This window comes from Egretta garzetta, unplaced genomic scaffold, assembly GCF_000687185.1.
Source record: "Egretta garzetta isolate BGI_Z169 unplaced genomic scaffold, ASM68718v1 scaffold108, whole genome shotgun sequence".
Taxonomy (NCBI): Eukaryota; Metazoa; Chordata; class Aves; order Pelecaniformes; family Ardeidae; genus Egretta; species Egretta garzetta.
The window spans coordinates 4,122,999-4,146,075 of NW_009260614.1; the positions used below are offsets into that span (position 1 = coordinate 4,122,999).

The 23,077-nt window shown below is 38.5% G+C and overlaps 1 protein-coding gene across 13 annotated transcripts in view; it reads right to left on the minus strand.

The window, feature by feature from the left end:
* Window positions 1-1,134: 1,134 nt before the first annotated feature.
* GTF2I (general transcription factor IIi) overlaps window positions 1,135-23,077 on the minus strand; it is an 86,632-nt gene continuing 64,689 nt past the window's right edge. For 4 of the 13 annotated variants that reach the window (XM_035900501.1, XM_035900499.1, XM_035900497.1 and 1 more), the window contains 19 exons: window positions 22,827-22,898; window positions 21,944-22,127; window positions 21,559-21,617; window positions 19,364-19,435; window positions 18,683-18,866; window positions 18,049-18,107; window positions 17,261-17,344; window positions 16,704-16,799; window positions 15,093-15,158; window positions 14,061-14,244; window positions 13,408-13,460; window positions 12,377-12,487; window positions 11,591-11,674; window positions 10,571-10,754; window positions 9,480-9,508; window positions 7,950-8,015; window positions 6,543-6,581; window positions 3,898-3,972; window positions 1,138-2,183 (listed from right to left, as the gene is read on the minus strand). In XM_035900501.1, coding sequence (XP_035756394.1) covers window positions 3,914-3,972; window positions 6,543-6,581; window positions 7,950-8,015; window positions 9,480-9,508; window positions 10,571-10,754; window positions 11,591-11,674; window positions 12,377-12,487; window positions 13,408-13,460; window positions 14,061-14,244; window positions 15,093-15,158; window positions 16,704-16,799; window positions 17,261-17,344; window positions 18,049-18,107; window positions 18,683-18,866; window positions 19,364-19,435; window positions 21,559-21,617; window positions 21,944-22,127; window positions 22,827-22,898 — 1,685 coding nt within the window. In that variant the 3' untranslated portion in view covers window positions 1,138-2,183; window positions 3,898-3,913. Of the gene's footprint in view, window positions 2,184-3,897; window positions 3,973-6,542; window positions 6,582-7,931; window positions 9,218-9,479; window positions 9,509-10,570; window positions 10,755-11,590; window positions 11,675-12,376; window positions 12,488-13,407; window positions 13,461-14,060; window positions 14,245-15,092; window positions 15,159-16,703; window positions 16,800-17,260; window positions 17,345-18,048; window positions 18,108-18,682; window positions 18,867-19,363; window positions 19,436-21,558; window positions 21,618-21,943; window positions 22,128-22,826; window positions 22,899-23,077 lie in introns of those variants that run through there. The other 9 variants (XM_035900491.1, XM_035900495.1, XM_035900496.1 and 6 more) reach the window with 7 other exon arrangements.

Consider the following 23,077-nt stretch of genomic DNA (forward strand, 5'->3'; position numbering starts at 1 on the left):
TTCCTGCAGGCCCAGCAGGGGGACAGACACGACGCACACCACTCCCCTAACTCCCAGCGTCACACAAGGGCTCCAGACCTTCCAGTAAAACCACTGCACCAGTTTTCACTTTTTTTTCTCCCCAGCTCCTGCAGGCAAAGGTGCAGGATGTCCACGCTCTGCTATTACGCACTTCACAAGGCAGGAGCCTGGAATTACTTATTCTCGCAGTTCTTTTGCTATTATGCCTTGCCCTCATTTTGAGTGAGCGCTGATGACTCCCCCTGCAATATACAGCCTTGCTGAGCCAGCAGCTGTGCAAAAAGCACCCCCTGGAAGTGTGAAGGGATGGACCATCCTTCCGCTTTTCAAAAGGAGAAGTCGAGAGCCAGCTGAAAACCCAGGGAAAGCTGCATTAACTCATTTCCCCATTCTAAACATTTCTAGCAGCAATCGTGAAACTGGCTGTTGCCCGGCTAACAACCTATTTATGGCGATACGTTAGCTGAACACATACATCTTTTACAGTAATCCGCAGTGAAATACATCAGCAGTTGGAGTTTGGGACAGCACCCATGCAGCTGAGAGTTAACAGGTAAAGAAAGTCAACGGGCTTGTTCCCATGGGAAGCGGGAAGGCAGCACTGCCATCGGCTACCACCAGTTCCCATATAGAGAGCTGGAAGGTACAACCAGGACGGGCATTTTCAAAATGACTCAGTCTGGAGCTAACCCTGCTCCTACAGACATCGACAACGCAAGGTCTGGCTATTTCCATGGGAGCACCTAGATCCGCACAGAGCGGTTGTGAAAGCGTGAGCATGTGTCCTGCAGCTCTCCCCGGCCTCCAGAATGGCAGACCGTGTGCTGCTCTGAATTCATCTGCTGAACTTCAGGTTGCTCCCAGGGAACAGACACTGCTCTCAATTGAATTTAAGGTTTCAAAATTTTCCTTGACAATATGACGAGCTCACCCACCCGGAGCTGGGTTTCTGTCTGAAAGGCACGACTGGAACTTCCTTCCTTTGCTGGAACGAGTAACTGTGCTACAATATGTTTTACCTGCCTACAGCAGTACTGCTAGAACTTGATTAGTTGTAAAATACGTGAATGTATACTGCATAGACAGTCGTGAAAACCATCAGAAAGGTCTTTATTCTTATTCAGGGAATAAGGTTTACCATTTGTGCATAATGCAGTCATCCCAAACTCATGCCAATAAAAGAGAAACCTTTACAATAATCTGCATCTTCTCTATAGTCATATAGCCAGAACTTTACATCTCTTACGGTTTGTGAAACGTAAAAAAAAAAGCGTACATGAGTCTCTCGCGTGATGTGGGGTGCAACCTGGACTATAGGGGACTTAACTTTTGACATCGCAGGACTTACAGTAGCTCGTAGCATACGTTTCCATAGCTAGTTCTCTATGAACAGAAGGGCATCCCCCACAGCCTGCAGGAGAGAAGCTCTCAAACAGGCCCATGCGAGTTTTGCCTACATTAGGACTGCAGGACCAGCCCCATCATATATAAACCACGTGATATTCTGATAAAACATGCACTTACTACTTTGAATTAATGGAACAAACTATAACAGGGTTTAATTTAAATCGGTTCCTAATCCACACACTGAAATACTGACCATTTCACAGTCCATCTCATTAATGCGTACTAACGGTCAAGTGAACCAGTTTATCTTTTATTTATGAAAAACATATGAATTGTGATAGATATAATAGGAAAAATTAGTTCAAATATACAGATACTATTGTCCAATCAGCCATTAAAGGAGTAAGAACCAAAAATTAATGATTTTTTTTTTTTCCCCAAAGTAAAACTAACTGAGTTACTTGCAGGAATTTTTCTTCATTACAAAAGCTGAGATGCATTCAGGTACAGTGAAATTCAGCTGTACTGGGAAATGGAGACAGCCTCTGTTAAGTCCCTGTTGATTTTAATCCCTGTCATCTCCCCAGCATTGCTGCATCAAATTCAGTCCTCATAATATATTCCAAAGTAAAACCAGCCATTCCAAATCTACAGTCATTCTTTGCTTTAAGTCAATTCACAGAACTGCTGAAAAAGTAGACATTTCTATCTAAAAGTACAAAAAGGGTTTGTATAGAAGGTACTTCTCTTATACAGTTATATTACACAGCTCAGGACAGTCCCGGCAGGCTCTTCTCAGAAGTGGATGCTTCCAACTAGACAAGAAAAATTACAAGAGTGAGTTAGTGTCCCCGCAGCTCTGTATCTTGTTACGAGTAGCTTGCGTTGCCTTTTAAAGTTCTTTAGGCCTAGATTCAGAAAGCATGCAGAAGCTGATTATTGCTCGCAATAAATACGAGATCAAATGTGTGCTCAAGTGGTCTCTCTAAGAATTTAGAGCAAATATTTGCTTTAGTATAAATTCAGTGGATGGCCAAAAGCATCCAAAAATGCAAACCATGGCAGCACCAAATTGTGCAGCCATTGCTCAGACAAAATTTCCATGGCCTTTAATGGACAAGCGAGATGGCTTTTTATACCTCCACTGGGTGAAGGGCTTCCCATGACAAATCAGAAGTTTTTCTGTAGTGTATTTTCTCTTGCCATGTTCAATTTTGTGACAAATATTTCCAGAACAGACTCCACCAGTTTATTAGGAAGGCTACTGCTGTACTTGCAATTCTCAGGGCACAGTTAGTTGGCATGCCAGTACATCAGTCTCTGCCAGTGTCTATCAAATCATTCCTGGATTTGTCCCTTCAGTCCCTCATCCCGATGCCGTCGGCAGCCCTCCACATGCCAGGCTGTGTTTAGGCTGCACGGACGGAGGGCCATGGCCAAGACTGTCCTCGTCTCCAAAAAGCCGGATGGTGCCAGGAGGGAAACCCGCAGGCTCCAGGCTGCCCCAGCTGCTGCTTCAGGCGGGGGGCAAACTGCAGTATTGCTCTCAGCCACTCGGGCCGGCAGAAATGAAGAACCAGAGCTTGGTTTTGCTGATTGCCTGTCTGTACCCTCAGAACTGCAATAGTATGCAGACGTTTCCTTCTCTGGGATGAATAAAATGTCTTTTTCTTACTAACGCTAGAAAGGTTACAGCTCGAGTATACTGAACAAATGCATCCAACTTTATATCAATCAAATCAAATTACTGAAGTATCAAACACTACACAATGAGGAAAATATTTGGTTTGGAGCATTATCAAAACTGAAATGGGAAGAAGTACTACAGAGCTGTGATAGCTTAAAATTGCCATTTTCTCTGAATGAAGCATAGAGACTCGCAACCCTGCGGGTCAGCCTGTTACATCTGCTGGTGTGATAAAATTGCTAGCACTCTTCTCCACTGCCACCAAAACGTCATTTTTAGGAATGAGTGAAGTTGGAAATAGTGTAAGGGAAAGATTTTCAGACATTTTTGCATTGTAAGTTAAACTAAGCTTTTCATAAAAGTTAACAGAAAAGAAAAAAAACCTTGGTTTGTCATCACAGCTTTACCAAGTGTCCCAAGCTTAGGCAATATTGCAATCATAGCGAAGAGCTTTCCTGTTCAATTAGAGTTTGGAACTATATAGGCTTTACCGAGAGTAGTGATGCTCGTTCACACAACCACGTCAGAGCTCTTCATAAACACCAATTCCCTAAGCTTTCATTTGCTCTGCCTCTGAGGTGTGTAATTACCATTGCCCATTTTTATTTATAGGCCACATTTTCCTAGGACTGCCTCACATCTGAACACAGCGTTTGGGTAAGGTAAGGAAAACATCCTACATTTTACAGGCAAGAACTGAGACAAATGAAATAATTCACAAGTGAAGGACTGATACCTTCTGGCATTCAGTCCTGTATCTCAGCCCTCTTCTCCTCACCCAAAAATATAAAAATGTTATTCCTTGACAGGCATTGATGGCAAGAAACACTAAATTCTTTTACCTAGTATTGATGTGGTCTACCACGTTGGGTCTGGTTCTTGCTTTATTTGAGAACTTTCTTCTGTTTCTGTAATATCTGTTGAAAAAGCAGTAAGGAATGAAGAAAAAAGGAAAATTCTCAACCACTTTTGTTGCTATTGTTGTACTTAAGTAAAAAATTATGAAAATATGAAAAACATTCATTTATCATTTTTAACTACTAATGATAAATAAAAATGTATTCGCAACAACCTGATTCTGTGCAAACTACCACATTCACTTTGATGTAAAGCAGCCTGGGATCTTAGAGAACTCCACTATTTTAAAAAACAGAAATAAAAATTGGTATTAGAAGTATATGAAACTTTAAAATGGGCAGGAAAGGAACTTAACCCAAAAAGGAAACAACATACAACCAGTGAAAAAATGTCAACTATACCACTGCTTCGGTCTGCGCCCTGCTCTCCAGACCTTCACCCTCCTCTTTGTCAATCCCCAGCACCGCCCCTTCCTCCGTCCCCCTCACCAGATCTGCAAGGCGGGGCCAAGCTTTTCAAACACTCCCAGGTAAATCTGTAGCCATGACTTCAAATACTTCAGGCGTGACCACTGCGTCCCATTTTTTAAGACACTGTCTTCCCAAGCCAGCTAACAGCATCCCAACCCCCTTGTGCTCAAGTCGTGCCTTCTGGGTTAGTATTAACTGAACATTCCTTGCACAAACTCTTGCTTTCACAGCACTGACTATTTTTCAAGGTTTTTTTCCATCTGTAGGACTGCTTCTCTTCTCAACCTGATACTAGCTTTTCCCTTACTATATTTCGATTTGTCCAAAACAAATTTTGACCCAGCTAATTTTTCTTCTTCAATGCACAGTATCACATAGAAAGGCATTATGATACGCTTAAAAAAAGAGATAAAAAAATTTTATCTTGTTGGCTAAAGCATTCATCATCTTTTGATACGATTTTTTTTTTCATTTCCAGGAAAATTCATTACAAAACCTTTGCTTTGTCTTGTTCAGAGGGATGCTTGGAGGTAAATCAAAGAAATGTCATGCCCATATAGCACTGCCTTTATGACCCGGAGCCTGATTTTGTTCTTTTTATAAACAGAGAATATCATGTTGGAAGGAAATTGGTTTTTCACTGAAGTTGTTTGGAAGGTTTGGGGCTAGGGTAATTCATCACTGCAAGGCCAAGCCATTTCACCGCAAGATCATTTTATACCTTCCAGCCTAGTTCTGAAGCAGTTTTGAGTTCTTTAGCAATTGCATGCCTTTTCTCAAGATCATTCCTCTGGTAACGGGGTCTGAATCCAGTTTTAGATGACAAATTCAAACCCACATTTGTCTATTTCTGCGAAACACTCACTTTGCAGGCCCACAGCTAGATTTCCTCTGTATGAGGGTAATCAGGAACAGCTCATGCCCTCCGTCATCTAACAGCTGCAGTGATCCCACATAGTTTTGATATCAAAGACGACTGATGCTCCAGCTTTCAATAACTGTGAGCTTAAAATCTGCAGCTCAGCAATTCTGAGACCCTTAACACTTGCTTTCTTTTCGTCTGGAACGTTGCAACAGGACTGATCTATATTCCGAGAAAGACCTGCTCATAACACTGAGTGAACCTGCAGCTGAGTTTGTAATGTGGTTCTGGTTGAGCACGTTGGCCGTCTCTGAGTTCAGTGACATGCCATGGCAACTGAAGGAATGGAGACTGGAAAGGGCATTTCCGTGGAAAAGGATACAGAAGAATGGGAGTGCTGAGATTTGCTGCTACCTCTTTTGGGAGAATCTAAGCAGGATTAGGGAATGAACTCGAGAGTTTTAAGATGACAAGTGCTAATGCCCAGCAGCTTCCATCCCAGTGCGGTTGGCTACACTGCTGTCAAGCTGCTACAGACCCATCAGAGAGCTGCTCTCGGGACTACCTGGCGGGAAGGCAGCACCCCATCAAACCATCACAGCCCCTCAGATCCCCCATGCCAGCCGCACCAGCCTCAGCCATCCAGGGCCATGCTGACAAGCTGGGGCAGAGGCAGCGTTTATGGGATCAGAGCACGCAGCAGACACCAGCATCCCGATTCTCAGGTCAGTTCAGTACTCCTAATGCTCCAAGACCACATGCAAAAGCACTAGGAGGGTAGAAAAGCTACAGCCTCCTTGGTCTCACATGTATCAACATCTGAAAAAGATACAACTCAAGTACATTCTTGGACAACAGGGAAGTTGGATGTTTTTCAGAGCTTAAGTTCTAGAAGAACAACAATACTCCCCCTCCCCAAAACAGTATTATTCAGGCCAACATGGCATTCAAATTTCCTGATGGTAATCATTCACTTGCACAAATTGTGGAAACTACAGCGCTGCATAACTAGATGCATCACTCAGGATATAAGCAATCACTCAAAGCCTATATATAGTCATGACTCACCAACCAGGAACAATTCATAAAACTCCTCTGGAAAATTATTTGAATAATAACTTTTGCTGCAGAGCATTTTTCACATGATGCAGCATGATACTAAAACAGATGAAAAAATGTCCTGGGAACCGATAAAAGCCCTTTTTTTGTTTTGACTGACCTGTCTCCTTTAAAAAAAGATGCAACTTCATTCAAAATTACTTAAAAATATTTGTTGATAATAACTGAAGACACTTACCTCCGACAGATACTTCTATTTGGCTGGGTTCAGCTGGCTCTTAAATGAAAAAAAATATAGTCAAATGAATATGAATATAGTTTCAACAATGTGAATCAGGTAAGTATCTTAGAAAAATTAGGGAAATTATGTTTTCCCTGAAAAAAGTGCCTCATTTTTTCTCTCATGATCAAATGTCTTTGTCTGAGATAAATGTGTGTAACTTTCTAGAGAGTCTGCAGCAAAATGTAAAAAAAAAAATACCCAAACACGTATTACATTACACTGCCTAACACTTTCTCTTCCAAGTATGGTTCACTGCAGCAGCCTTACCACCAAGTCCTAGCAGAACATAACATGCCCTTGCACAGAATATATAAAGTCTGGAACAGCTTTACTTGAACCACTTAAATATAAAAACTATTTAAAAAAAAGAAGTCATCACTTCTGGCTACTATTTTCTTCAGTGGCGAGTATGTGTATTTGGGGGGAGAGCGGGAAGGTGCAGAGTCGAGGGCAAACAGCATGTTTCAATTCCATCATGATTTTTCTGTTATCTGTGTTGATGGATTATAGATGGACAGTGTTGGGAAAGCCTTTTAACACTGCAGGTGAATTAAGGACAGACTACAGCAAGTTCACTGACCGTCAGCAGGTGTTTTCCTCCCTTCCACCACCTCCAAATGTAAACAGACGTGCCAGTACTTTCCTTTATAATTCCATAAAAGCGTCCCTTATTCTTAAAATGTTTATCAAACCTTCTCCTAGTTTCTTTGAGTAACAGTTTATTCAGTCAATTGCAAAAGTCTTTCTTGCACTACACTAACTTGGGCTACATGTTTTTAAAAGGTCTGCAAACATTTAGAAACTATATTGACTGAAAAGGAAGTTTGCTCAACTCCACTTACTTTAGGTATTCATAGCGTAAACCTAAGTTCTCCATTCAGGCTAAGATGTGTGTGCAGTCTAGACCCAGTCTAGCAGCGGTTACAGAGCTGTGCAATAGGCAGAAATTCCATCAAGACCCCATTTTAGGTTCTTACATGTTACATAGGCAGACTTCACTTGGCTGAACATCTATCTGGTGCAGACACACACATGCTTTGAGTTAAGCAGACATCAATAAATGGATACTGAATTGGCTTTATATATTGCCCCTACTAATCCTTTTCAGCTCACTCATCATCTGCAAAAATCAAATCAAGGAACACGCCAATGACACAGCTTGAAGGAAGCAATGGCTCTTTCTATTAATTTATTAATATTTAGTAGCTATAAAAGTCACCATCACACACCATCTGTCAAAATAAAATGGCTCATCACGAGCAGTGCATACCCAGGACATGACTACTAATACCATCTGTCAATAAGATCGAGAACTCCATATCCCACCCCTTCTGCAAGGACATGCATCATGCTCTGCATCACCTGGTAGTACTGGTGCTGCTGCTGGTGCTGTTGGTGGTGCTTCTGCTTCAGCTTTTTCCATCAGCTCTAAGATTAGACATGATCATTGTTTAACTTCACAATGAAAATGGTCCCACATGTAACACAAGGGCAATCTTACCTCTTGAATCTGCAAATCCTGAAACTTGTTGCATGAACAGGTTACTAACAGTTGTGATTGAGCTGCAGTTCAATAATTTTTATTACAGAAAAAAACATTCCCTATCCTTCCTGCAAGCACCAAAACTTTCCTTGCAAGTTCTCACATGTTCTTCAGAACAAGAATAGAACATCATACCTACATAAGCAGTATGCTCAAAGCCTTTCAGTCATTCACCTCTGTGTCTATCAATGTCAGATAATTTTGATCATCATTAATGGATATGGATATTGCATAAAAATCACTTCTCAATGACCAATCTGCTCCTCCAGTGATGGAAGATGACTGGGTATCTATGCTGGTTTTATTCAGTGTATTAGCTAGCCTCAGTCCCAACACACGCTGAAAGTTATGCTGGATACACAACAGTTTAATAGATTCTTTCATTTCTAATTCAATTCTCTGGAAATGCTACTACACGCTTCTCTACCTGGAAGGTTCCCTCTTACAAAGGGATCTCTTTCCCATCTAAGGTGTGCCTAGGACTGCTGAGCAGGTCAACTAAAATACCTTCCTGACAACACTTTGTATGTGCAGTCCATAGACCTCAGCATCTTAGCTGGAATACAGAATCATAGAATCATTCAGGTTGGGAAAGACCTTTAAGATCATCAAGTATACTGGTGGCTGATGGACTGGGTTGCTAAGGCTCAGGCTGGGCAAGACCAAACAAACAACAGCAGGTTATTTGGCCTCTCAATTTCTAATCTGACATCGGCTCAGAAAGAACATGACACATGCTACACTATAATTACAGTGTTCTGCAGTTTGTTTTTTCTAAGTAAGATCTAAAAAACCAGGCTGCAATATTTTAGGCAACTGAAAATACTAGGACTTTTTTTTTCCCCCCCTCCAAGTTATTTCATTAACATGGCCAAATTGGCCATGGCATTTCAGGTAAATACACTCTGCCTCTAAACTGTTACAGTTTTAGCAGAATGCAGAATTTTTCATTGGAACATGGTTGTGCAGCTACTGGAAAGTTCTTGCTTATTAACTGCTACTGCGACGGATCCGAACCTAAAATGTAGACACTCCCATGTAAGTCTGTTGCTCAGTCAGGATCCTAAATCTCTTTGGGACTCTGCAGCTGAAAAATACAAAATCAGTATCTTGCATTTTCATATCAAAGTTAATGCTATTCTTATACTGTTCTGTAAATTTATCACACTGCTCTCAAGTTAATTGCACATGCATGTTTAGTCAGGAAATCTTAATGAGACAGACACAGACAAGAGAATTATACATAGAACTTAACCACTGTGGAGCCTCTGCCACTAAGCCAAAATGTAGAAAATGGATTTAATAAGTTACAAAAATACATTTGCCATCAGTGTTTCATAAATACTTACGATTGTTAATCACAAGTCCTGGAAATGGTCTGTTAAAAAAAAAAAAAAAAAAAAAAAAAAATTACTGATTCTAAAGTATATTGTATGGGGTCTCCCTCCCAAGGCAGCCTCACTTAATGGCTTGTAACAGAGGTCATGCTAAAAAATGAACAGAAAATCAAACAAAACAGAAGGAACATCAGCTCTTGGACACCATGGTTTGTTCACTAGCATTTTGAAAAGTAACACACTTCTTCAGAGCTCACTTAAATAAAATGTATCAAGCAAGAGTCCTTTCCGTTAGAACTCTTCATGATTAAGGGTTGGGAATTCAGACCTCTCAGTAAAATATATTTAAGAAATTTATCTCTGTCTAAAGATAAACTGAAGTTTTCAGACTCCTGTGAAGTAGACTATGATTTGAGAAAGTACATAAACGGATACATTTTTATTTTCAATTCCTGAACTCCTCCTGAGTATGATTCCAAAGTTTCATCTATCCTGCTTCACGCATACAAAAATACTTTGTACATATGTGTGTGTATATGTCTATGCAAACATACACATACAAATAAAATTTACTTATATTGTAATTGGACAATATTGTATTTTTATATATCGTAGATAAACTAATTTTGTAGGAAAAATCCCATTTATCAAAGAGCTGACCTTAACTCAGGAATTTTTACATCACTGAAATACTTTAAAATATTAATACTACTATGAATGTACTATTTACTGTCAAGAGCCAATAAGCTCTGGACCTGTCTCAAAGCTTGACCTGATAAAGAGGAGAGCAAGGCCCGCAACACTTTAGGACTCTGTTATACAATGTGAATAGATTTCAACTCAAAAGACAGCTTGCTGGAATATGCAGTATTAATAATATGCTCTTTGTCATCCTAAATTGGACACATTCTCAGAGTTACAGTCTTCATTCATGCTATGAGCATCTGGGCTTCATTTGACTTGACATATTGTTTATAAAAGAGCCAACATCTTCCACTATTTAAAGATGCACTGCAACTTCTATTCTTTCAAATCTCGATGTATTCAAGCTACAGGGCTGTCCTCACAACATCTGTACAGTCTAATCAATGGCAACTACCTACCGAATGACAGTGAATTTGATAAACTCTGCTGATTCCAAAATCTTCCGCATCGAGCTGATTTCCAGATAACTGGGAGCTTTAAATGCCACGCCAGGAGGCATCCCGTCCACCACCACACAGCCAGGGTTGATAGTGATTTTTCTGTATGGGACTTTCACAGGAAAATTCATACCAATGGCTTCACCTAAGCAAGAGAGGTCACGCTTATTTTCAAGTCTACATATTTATGGTTACACATTGAAGAAAAAGTTCTTGGATTATTAAGAAACTAAATGCAAACTGAAGCTTTCTATCAGATCTGAAGCTATGAAATCAGAAAAACTTTGAAAATCAGATCTGAAACTATGAAAATCCATTACAGCATTAGATGTTTTGGATTACACTCATGAATGTTACTACAAGATCATTAATTATGTCAACTCTCATAGCTCACCATACAAAGGACCTGGATTTTGTTTTACTAAAAAATAAATAGAACAGGATATCTAAGGAAATAGCTACATGAAGGAAGACAAAGCATTTCCTGCAATGCACACAAAAAGCAATTCAACACAGCAGTAGTGAAGGAATTTTGGATAAAGAAACTCAGGTCATTATTGCTGTACAGTGCAAATACAAAGTAGAAATAAAGAAAACCATACGCAGCAAAAAGGTTAAGTTGCATTTTAAAAACTACTCTAGTCTCAAGTATTAAGAGGTCTCTGAAGCCCTAAGAAGAATCGTGGTTTGCCAGCAAAATAAGTATTTCATCTATGTTTACACCAAAATAAACAGGAAGTGGGGGGATGGACACATAAAGCAATCTATACGCTTAGGATTTTTTGTTTAAAATGCCAAACAACCTACACCACTTATAAAAGATTCTTTCTGAAGTCAAAGCACAACATTCATGTACAATTCTCAAATTTGTTCATTTCAATCATCATATGTATCATCCCCTGGGATGATTCAGTAACTTCAATATGACCAACATTAATTGCATTCACACCTATGTGAAAATGGGGAGTAAGAAGCAATTACCAAATTTCCGGCTAAAAAGATCATTTACTTGCTCTCTCAATTGTCTGGCCTTCTCTACTTTTGACAGTCGCTCACTTTCATCATCTGGAAGAAATTGTTAGAATAGCATCAGCGTTAAGCAGATCTTTTTTCCCCCCCTGAAGCTTGTTTATCATTGCACGTTTACTCAAAGCTATACTCAAAGGTATATCTGAATGCTTTGAAACAGGCCCTGTCTTTGTTCCTAGTTTTTACTGCTAAAACAGAATTGTAGAAATACACAAAAATAGATGGTTGTTAAGAAATCTGTGAGAAGCTTCAAAGTATTTACATAACCAACATTAGATTCACTATCTAGAGATGATTTTGTAAATTTAATCTAAAACCCACAAATTATATTTTATTTTCTTATAGTACATGTGGTGGGGAAAGGTAAAAGCAAAGTGACATTCAATAGATGGCCATAGCATGCAACGTTCCTCTCAGTTTCTAATGAGTGTAATAGACACCTGAGAAAGTAGTGATCAGTGTTAAGACAAAGCAGTTCAGTCCACATGGTTATTGAATTCACTCCAAGTCCTGATCTCCTGAAGTTGCCAAGAAAATTGCAAATTTGTATTTAACTTATTGCATGTCACTGAGCAGATATTCATGAGTATTAGAAAATAACATCTCAGCAAAACCAGAATGCTAAATTACACTCTTTGTTGACTGTACTTATATTTCAGTGAACCAGCTTGCCTGTAAGAAAAAACTTTGAGAATATAAGCACAAAAAGTATGATGTGAAACCTGACAGTATACACACCTGGTATAGTTACTTGAATGATGTTAAGATCTTCAACACCTGCAGCTGTGTTCACCACTGCATTTGTTGTGGTGCTTGCTGTATTGGCTATATTAGATGAATTATTTTTTCCTACAAGTAAGAGGATTAATTTAAAAAACAGTTGTAAAGAATCTTGATTGTCATATATGTAAGAAAATAGTGCAAAGTAAATGGTACTTGCAAAATTTTCAAAGCAAACCCAGTCCCATTTTCAAAATGGGTTCAGTTTCCAATGAGACATGCGTATTGAAGGTACACACTACTCTGTCTTTGCAACCCAAGGGGAGAAAGGCCAGATTAAAGACAATGTTAATCTTTACCTACTTCATTTTCTACAAAAACTATTAAGAAAAGGAAAAAAAAAAAAAAAAGAGTACGTGGAAGATGTATTTTGGTATTTTTATTAACAGAACAATCATACTACTTGCAGTTAATTCAGTAACACCTACTGATCCACGTGTTCACTGCGTGCATTCACAGAAGAAATCCCTTACAGGTAGATGTGTAAGCCACACCGTCCAGTGGCACAAACCAGCATAGTTCAACTAACTCAGTGAAGTTTTGCCAACCCATAGTAACAGATAATAATATGACTCAAAACATTTAATCCATGACCTGCCTGACACAGTTTTCTACTGGCTATCTGCACTCCAACCTGTGAAGCACTTCTGATGTAGATGCCCTATGTATCAGTAGCAAATCATTTATCTCTAGACCTGAATTACTTCTGCAAATCACACATTGCTTCTTACATTTTGATAAACAATAGTAGAGAATATATTAGAGGCACGATTATTGTGAATAACTTAAAAAAACATTAATACTCCCTTGCTAAAGGCATATTAAAACTGTAACTGGAAAGTGCTTTTCCCATCATAAAACCAAGCAAACAAACCAGAAGGTAGAATGAATCTTTCAGGAACTCATTAACAACATGCAGCACTCCTGATTTGTATTTAACCTGTGAAAAAGACTGTGATCTAGAACATTAAGTATTTGCAAAAACTCACTTTGGGGGCTTCTAGCAGAACTTTCCTTAACAGCCGCCTCAAACATCTCAGGCCTGAAAACAGATTGAACATTTCATGTACAGTAATAAAATTACATTCACCAACATTAAAGAAAATGAGATTTTTTAATATTAATTTATTAAATACAGGAACTAAGTGATATTGTAAATGCTGTATTACTCTCAGCAAAAGAGACAGCCAAGAATGCAACAGTTGTGGGGCTCCGCAACTTCCCTTGCCACTGTCTCTACACTGGCACATGGGTATCTAAACCTATTCTAGACAAGAAAAATAAATTCTTCCAACCCCCAGTACATGGCTCAGCTCTTAGGACACTGCTGTCAAGTCTTATGAGTAACCCATAAGCGCTCCACGCAGTAGGAACTAAACCAGTCATATGATAACTGAAATGGGCTAAGAAATCTGGACTTGCTCTTCCTCCAAAACCAGGTTGTGAATCTTTCAGAATAAAAAGAGATTACTATATCTTGCTCCAACCTCTACAAGAGCTTTCTGACCATTTCCTCATTTACTAAAAATATTCCAGTGTGTATTTTTTAGAGTAATTTAGCAACTCAGCGACACAATTTAATTTTTTGGTCTACATTACAATTGTCATAGAATGGATTATTCAAGACATACTGGAGTCTTACTTTTTAATAATGAATTTTATCTTTGATTTGTTTCTCAGGATCTTCTCTAGTCTTGGTATGCCAAAAGTAGAAGGTCGGCGGAATGGCACCCCCTCGGGCAGGCCTTCCACATAGAAAACCTCCGGGAAGGATTCAAACAACGCAAATGGCACCTTCACTGGTTCAGTCAGCCCCAGTGCTTCACCTGAAATGCAACAGAGCAAATAAGCTACCAGCTAGATGACTGATGTGACTACAAAAAGGAAAAGCTCAGGTATAAATGGCATATAATCGTTGGCACATACGTACTAGATTAGGTGGAACCAGCAGGCTTTGCTTTTTTTTGGTGACAGCTATGAGTAGGCAGGAAGAAAATAAACAGTCTCAAACATAACTCATTCTGTTGCAGTAAATCTGACCATAACTTGCAGTTGAAAATATTAGCATTTATAGACAGCTCATACCACTGGCTTGGTCTGCATACAAGACTGTCCTGTTTGTACTCCACTTTGTTACAGGCAGTGTATTCTGTCTGTATCTGCTAGAGAATAGCACCAAGGGCAGGCGACGTTAGTGTTTTTGTTCCAAAAACTGCACTCAGAAGAGTAATGAGAACTCATTGCTTCTAAAAGTCATTAGCTTCCAAACAGCCTGCACTGTGCTGGGATATGATGGAGCATGACTCTCCTCCCCCAGTACCATCTGTAACTTATCGAGTCACGCAGAGGCTGAAGTCATACAAAGTCCCATTCATAAGTGGAATGAAGAAAACTTAAAAGATGTGTCAGGGTATGGAGTCACTATGTCTCTGAGTCATTAAAGAAGTAGTAATGCAACCACAACTTCTCCATTTCCAAAACCAAGTAAAGTAACTAGTCGAAACGAGACACAGGATAGCAAGCAACCTACACAAGAATGAACTCCAATGAGAGATTGCCTAAAGTACACAAGGATTGCAGGACTTTTGGAATAAACATGTGAACGTATCTATCACAGGACTAACTGTATGTTCATAAGAAAGACATCTCAGTAAAAAAGAATCAATAAACTTACCACATTTTTCATTAAAAAGATTTTCTACTTTCTGCTTTAAGTCAGTAATTTTGGCATTCCATGCCTCTGCCAGGAAGAAACCAGAAAAATTAAATCAACACACAAGGAATGAATATGTCCTTGAAGAATATTTTAATACTCATTTAATAAATTATTATGCTTGATAACCAATTTACTATGACAGTAAAACGCGCGCAATGGCTATCATTCTGCAAACAGCACTGACACATTCTGCTGCAGTCTAAACCTATAGCCACATGAATCCTCCTTTTCCTAAAGTTTTGAAAAATACTGCTAACTAAAGCAAGGATGATTAAAATTGAAACTATCCAAGAGTGATCCAAATTTACAATATGAGGCAACAGAAAAATTACTCATCTGAACCAGCACCCAAAGTAACGGCAGAAAGTTCTTCCTATGTTCAGCGCCATAGCCCTGAAGCACATGCCTCTCTCTTGAGAACTACAAGCTCTATCATGATTTCAACTTTGGTGGGTGAGATTAAACGTCCATCTAGCTTGGCATTTTGTTTCTGACAGTGACCAGCAGCAACTCCTAAACCTGTTTACTTGTGGCTGCAGTAAGTGGTCTGTAGCTGGTCTACAAAACTAAAAAATTAGTTGAAAGTTTAAAAAAGTTGCAGATTAAAGCTTAAAAACCCCCTAGGCCTAACAATAACAAGCAAGTCCAAGAAAATTGTACACAACCGTGAATATGGATACTGCCCATGCCAAAAGGAGCAGTCATACCAAATCAGTATCTTACACGGCTCAGTAGGAATAAAGAATTCCTTTGTTTCATGGTTTATGACCACATGGCTAAAACAAAAGCAAATAACAACAAACTCCTATGTAAATATAAACAAATAACCTCAGAATGTAATGATGCTGAAAAAAAGGTTTCATGAGACGTGGAAACTGCTTACTCTGAATACAGTCATCTCCCATGACTACAAGGAATTAATCTGGGTTGCAAAATTGACCCTGCTTTCAATGCAAAGATTTCTGTGCCAGAGCACTGCACAGACAGGCCTGGTCCTCCATGGTTAAAAAGCTCCGTCCCAATGCTCACGAACACAACTACGTGGCTTCCAGTTCTGTCTGGCTTTTTCTTTACTGATTTTCCAGAACTAGAGAGGTCTGTAATGGTGATCTTGCAAAATCACCTCTGATAGATCATGGCTTACTAACGCTAGTTCAAATCCTTCCCAGTTCCTGCATACTGCTTGGGTATCTCTGAAGAGTGATGCTCAATATTTAAAGTTTGCAGAGCACTCATTAAGCTTACGCACAATATCAGGTCTCAGCTGGGTTTATGCAGCTGTGAAATAACAGAGCAGCAAAAGTCTAAAGGGACTGATTCTCAACCCAAGCTAGTAAGATCCAATGATCCCATGCTGCATTTCTACAGCACCCTCCACACATCATCCAGGATTTCTCCAATGCAGATTATTCTACATGATGAAGAACTGAATGCACATGAAAACAAGAACTTGTCATTCACTAAATGTACAAAAAAACATGAATTCAAAATATATCCTATATGTAATCACAAGAATTTTCAATACCAACATTAATGGAATGCATGTGTGCTAATTCCCACAACATTTACCAAAAGAAAACTCTCTTCCTCGTGGCTTGAAACTCATATTGGACCCATTGGTTTGAGAATTAGTTCGAACATCTGTTGTTTGTGGTTTATTAGGACCTGTAAAAAGACATTACATATATACAGGCAGAAAGCAGAAGCATCATACAAAAAGAACAATGCATCAAACAATTACTGGAGAAAACTTAACTTCTGAATCAAGGATAGAATAAAAAACCCTTGAGAAATTCTTCTAGGGTTGTATTTAAGCATTTGTTATTACTGATCACATCTGTCATTTCTCTGCTCAGGACTACCTACATCAGTTCACACATCTCTGCTTGGAATAAAAGGCCCAAGCAAACCATCAAACCCCAACATTTTACATAGCCATCACCTGCACAGAATCCAGTATTATTTAGAAGTGAAAAATAAACCTGTTTGTGCATTAAAGTGTATCTGGAGCCCTGAAATGAAACTGAGTTTGCTACCTGAGGTGCGTGCATAAGTTAATTATGGGCTATGAAAACTGAGAAGAACAGAAAACATTAGAAGACTATTTAATGACATTTATTCCATACCTTCTTCAACAGTAACTTCAATCTCTGGGACCTGTGAATTGCCTGCAGGACTTCGTGACCTTTTTGAACTCTTTGGACTCATTGCTGGAAGTCAATATAATACAAGATGTAATGCACAAACCCTCTGTAATGTATATCCTGCACAGCTAATGAAAAACACAGTTGTATTCTGAAAATTCCAACAGACTGAAGAATCACTGGCGTCTGTACTAAGTACAGCCTGCATTGTCAATCTGAACAATACGGAGACACTCATGGCCTTAAAAAGTAGGTTTAGTACTATTGAAAAAGGCAGGTATCACACCTAAATCCTCACTCCACTAATTCGGAACAGAAGACTTTATTGTTTCTAAGTGTGAGGGACATCTCTGGCACTTTTTACTATCTAAATAACAAAATTATTAACTTCTGACTCTTTTATAGGCAAGGTTAAAAGACTTTTTTTTATTCTTTTCTTACAAAACTTCGTTGTTATTGACTTCAGTTCACAGCTATAAGTTAAATATGGTTTAGGTCATTAATTGCAATTACTAAAAGTTCTCAAAATTGGGTAAATTCTGTTTTCTGTATTGGAACAGTCTTAAGCAAAAAAAAGTAGGCAAATTTATGCTTTGAGTAACTTTTGCAAATAAAAGCAGATTTAGAGGCCACTATGCTAGATCATCTTAAATAACGCCTTTTGTTTGCAACACCCATATTTTTCAACCAGAAAGACCTCTCAGTCTGCTAAGGAAGCAGAAAGTAAGTATTTATGTAGTGACGGAAGCAAATAATACTTAATTGTTTACCTTTAGTGTTTATTTTACTAGCCAGTCCCGGAGGCAAATAGGAAGTGACAAGCTCAGGCCTAAAAGTTGAACAAACACAACCCAATCAATTACACATGCAAGAAAAATAATACAGCAAAATGTTACAGATTTCCTGGAATTCATTTGAGTTCAAATTTATAGAACATCAGCTCTCTATAATAAAACTCTGCTAGAAGCACGTGTCACTCTCCATCTACTATAACCACATTTTCTGCTCTGTAATTTTCTTCTGGGTTTATTTCAAAAAAAGAAAAGAAAGGAGGAAAAGAAAAGAAAGAAAAAAGGAAGGGAAAAAAAAAGAAAAAAGAAGGAAAAGAAAAAGAAAAGAAAAAAAGAAGAAAAAGAAAAAGAAGGAAGGAAAAAAGCTTCCAGGTACAAGGCCATTTTTTCCCCTAGATCCTTGGATGCATGAAACATGCAATTTACACATCTATATAATTTTAATAAGGAAGGTATATCCTTCTATGAGATAAAACATACATGCAAAATGTTATTTCTGTTTCATGGAAACAGAATTTAGAGAATTTAGGTAGCATTTAAAGCCTAAAGATGCTGGGAAGAAAATCAAATAACTTCAAAATCAGGAGTAAAAATAACTGAATTACAAACATACTTTTTAACAACAAATTTGATTTTGCCACTCCCACGGACAATTCTTTCAAGGCGTGGAATTCCAAACCATGTGGGACTCCGGAAGGGGATTCCTTCTGGCAAGCCTTCGACGTACAAGTATTCAGGGTTTGATTCAAATACAGGATAGGGAACTTTCACTGCCTCTGAAAGCCCCAGAGCTTGGGCTGAAAATAAAGATTTAATGATAGTTTACACACTCAAATGGGCGGTATTTTATCTCAAGTGATTTTAAGAAGCTTGGCTTACAGAAGCTCTGCTACTCAGAGATAATAAAAAAGCCAAGAGAAATATTTAAGCAGATTTTCTATTATTTTCTGTAGAATATTTGCAAATGGTGACTTTGTCCATCTTGTTACAGATAACGTGTAAGTCTGCAGTGACAAATATTTTCTTCTGAGAACTCTTTTCATCCAAAAGCTTTTTGTGCACATATCATCTCTGTCATGCAACTGGAAAAAACTATGGCCTAGGATGTTGTTATAAAGTAATTTATGTCAGTTAAGGGAAGAGTAAGTAAAAAGTGAGAGGAGTCAAGATTTCCATATCTGACCTAGCACATTGCTGATATTTAAGTAAGTACAGTAAAATTTTAAACTCTTTTTACAGATGAGTTTTAAAACACAGCGACATTATAAGTCAGTTCATTTAACATGTAACTTACCAAACTTCATATTAAATATCTCTTCTACTTGCTTTCTTAGCTTTGTGATCCTGACGTTCCAGTCTTCTTTGACTGAAAGCCAGAAATGGATGTATGTCAGAGTATTACCCAGTTCTAGATAAAGAGGTACATTTGAATACATTTTTTTCAAGACAAGAACTTGTCAACTATCAACACAATTGCTCCTGAGTAGACAAGGACTTACAACAAGTAATGATTATTAATGGCAGCTTAAACGACAGACGTAATTCTCTCTACAGAATGGAGAATCTGTTTAAATGTAGTTACAAATTTCAAACATTGCCCCAGGTGGGAGAACTTGCTTTTCAGAGCCTCTAGATGGAGGAAGGCATTATTGTGCCTCTTACAAAGTTGGAATTAATTAATTATGGTGCATAACACTCGTTAGAACAGAAGATGAGGATGTAAAGAGTGCTTTGCTAACCATTTTGATTAGCATAAAAAAAAAAAATCACCTTCAATCTTGTTCTCTATTATAAACAAAAGTCAACCACAGGAGTGCTAGCCAGAGCAGACAATTTCTGACCCAGGTAGAGAAGAAAGCAAAGGACACACGCAGCAATAAAAAGCACTGCTTTTCTGACAAACCGCATTATTTGTTACTTTTTGTCATAACCCACAAAACCAATTCACTGCTACTCAGCCCACAACATTCAGAGTTGTGAAAAGCATGCAGGAAGGAAACTATGAAATTTTTTGTTTTCAAGTAATATTTTTGACTAACAAATTACCTGACCTTTTTATTTCTAGCTCCTTATACTATCAAGGCAACATGCATTTACATTTTTTGCAATCTGGCCTACTTATTTGATAGATTTCACAGGTATTTAACACCTGCACGCGTGTTTATACTTACACACAGGTTGTAGTCTCTCACTGGCAAAGGAATTAGTCTGAATAATTTACTTAAAAAAATGAAAACGTTGCTTGCAGACTATCTCTTGAGGGCACTGGATTATTACTTTGCAAGAGAATGACATTTTGCTTAAAAAAAGGTCTAATATTCTTTAGTAAGATAAAGTTTGCTTTAGCAACATAAAGTACTGCATTTGCAGGAACAAGATGCTCAGCTTTTGCCTGGGAAAATGGTTTTTACTGGGCTCTAAGCCCACGAGAACATTTGCTGCGTTTAGTTGTCTGACATTGATCCCTGGACCCTGGTAAGCTTTGTGGGCACTGACAATACCAGACTCACCTGTCAGTTAGTGAAAAACATAACTAGTACAAAAAAGAAATGCTATTCTGAAGACTTGAACAGTCTGAGTTTTAAGAATCATGGCCACTGCACGTCAGTTCTTTCAGAGGATTTTATTAGCTGTTTTTTTTACTGCTATCGTTGGCACCTACGTTATTACTTTATTGTCAGTTATAGTGTCGACTTTGACAACAATCAGGGGTTTTGCAACAAGACAAATCAATCTGCTCCAGATTTATAAGAGTCTCTTCTACTGAGCTACCCTCTTGCTGAATATGAGCCTTTTCTTAAAATCCAAACAAAATCCACAATACGTTGTGATGACGCAAAATGACTACTGTTCACATGATTATTAAATCATACTCTTTCCTTTTTTTTCCCCCCCCTGCAGAGAGCTCAATACAATTATTTCCTGAAGCTGCAGTTTTTTTATCCAGTGAAATGTGTGTGGGGAGAAAACCTAGCAAGCCCTGGGTCTTGGTTTGTGTTATTACTACTGCAGATTCATACTCTGGATTGTAGACTTCTGTAGCAAGAAAGCATCGACACACCAATTCAGAGCATTCAATTGTCTCAGGAAATAAAAGCCAATCTGGATTCTCTTCCTGTGTAAAGGCATTTCATGCTTATGAGATGTCATTACAATTCCTTACCAACAGAGGCCTGAAAAAAGCCCAACAAGGTCAGTTGTGAAATGCTATGGGGCAGAGCTTTGCAAAGCTCCAGAGCTTTGATTCAGACCAGGACAGTAACTCCAGTTCTCCCAGGCTGTGAAGGTGATCCATTCTGCTATTCAAAGGCAGCTGGACTGCACCACAGCCCAGAAAACCATCCATGCTCATAATGATCAATTTATTCACGAAGACCATGTCAGCACACTCATTGCGGAAGGGTTACTTCTTGAAAAAAGTTGCATTGATCCAAATTTGTGCCCCCACCAATCCTTTCTATTCCCCCTTGGAGACAGCACCTGTCTTACCTGGGGTATTCGACCTGGGTTGAATAACTTCAGTTGAAGTGAGAGTTAGCAGCTCCGGCCTGCAACCAGAAATCAAATAATCTGCCCATTCTTGATATAAATTAAATACTGCTACTTATTATGACATCAGTTGAAAAGTTTGGATTTTTCTATTATGTATTTCACACTTGTGAAAATGCTACAAAGGTATTTTGGAAGACTTGTCTGGATTACAAACACCGCTTTATAATGCAGAATACTTAATCTGCCTATTTGGTAACTAGAGACCGATTGCTTCGTAACTTAATGAAAACAAGTACTTGATTACACAAAGGGTATTTGTTTGGCCTCTTTCTTATTAAAAAAAAAAAAAAAAACAGGTTTAAGCATTAAAACAAACACTTACCGTTTGATCACAAATTTTATTCTGTTGCTCACTTGAATTATTTTTTCAAGGCGAGGGATTCCATACCAGGAGGGACTCCTAAAGGGGATGTTCTCTGGCAGCCCTTCAACACAGAGGTCAGTAGGATGGGCCTCAAATTTCTGGTATGGAACAGCTTTAGGCTCAGTGCTCCCCAGGGCCTCAGCTGTTAGAACAAAAGACATCCAGTAACTGGACAGTTTGGCCATTGACCTTTATTAAAAGCTAGCTGAGCTACCAAATCTTCAGGCTGTTGCAATCGTGAACTTAGAACCTGGGGCAATGCAGGATAGCTAAACCAACAGAGTCCAAGTCTCAGCGCATCAAGAATAGAAAAATTTACCATGTTATATCATGTTGATATAGGCAGTCACAATGCTCGACTAAAGACTATGGGGTTCTTCACCACGGCACAATACAGCAGTTTTATCCGAAGTTTTTAATCTATTATAGAGCATCATGAAACATTTTATTCTAGCTCTTATGAAGTTGACTATTTTTTTTATATTGGAGAGAACATAAAAATTCACCCAGAAATGTTCTAATACTAATTCTAATGGTACTGCAATGGATATAAATAAGTAAATGGTTGTTTTATTCACCATCAAAGGAAAAAGAATCCAAACAGGGAGGAACTGAGAGCAAGTAGAAGAGCTGTACATATAAGATTTATAAATTTTTTTAAACTACGAATTTCTCTTGTTGTATAAACAGTAGAGTAATACATTTTTCACTCAACTGCCAGGATTTTAAATATTTGAAAATACTCAAAGGTCTCATTCATGTAGACGTTCAAAGGAAATAATGAAAGCAGCCTTTAAGAAATACAGAGCCATAAAAGAAAAGAAAATAATACCGTACTCACCAAACTTCCGACAGAAGAGTTGATCTACCATCTTTCTCAGTTTGGTGATTCTGGCATACCACTCCTCCTTCACTGCATTGGGGAGTGACACAGAACAAAGACAACGTTCCCTAATTACTTTGATTATATTTGCAGTCATTCAGTTTACAGCAGACATAACCACCCTGCATTTTCAGATAACCCAGGAAATACTATGCAGAAGTAGTATGGATTCAACTTGGAACTAGGAAAATTAATTATAAAAAAATGAG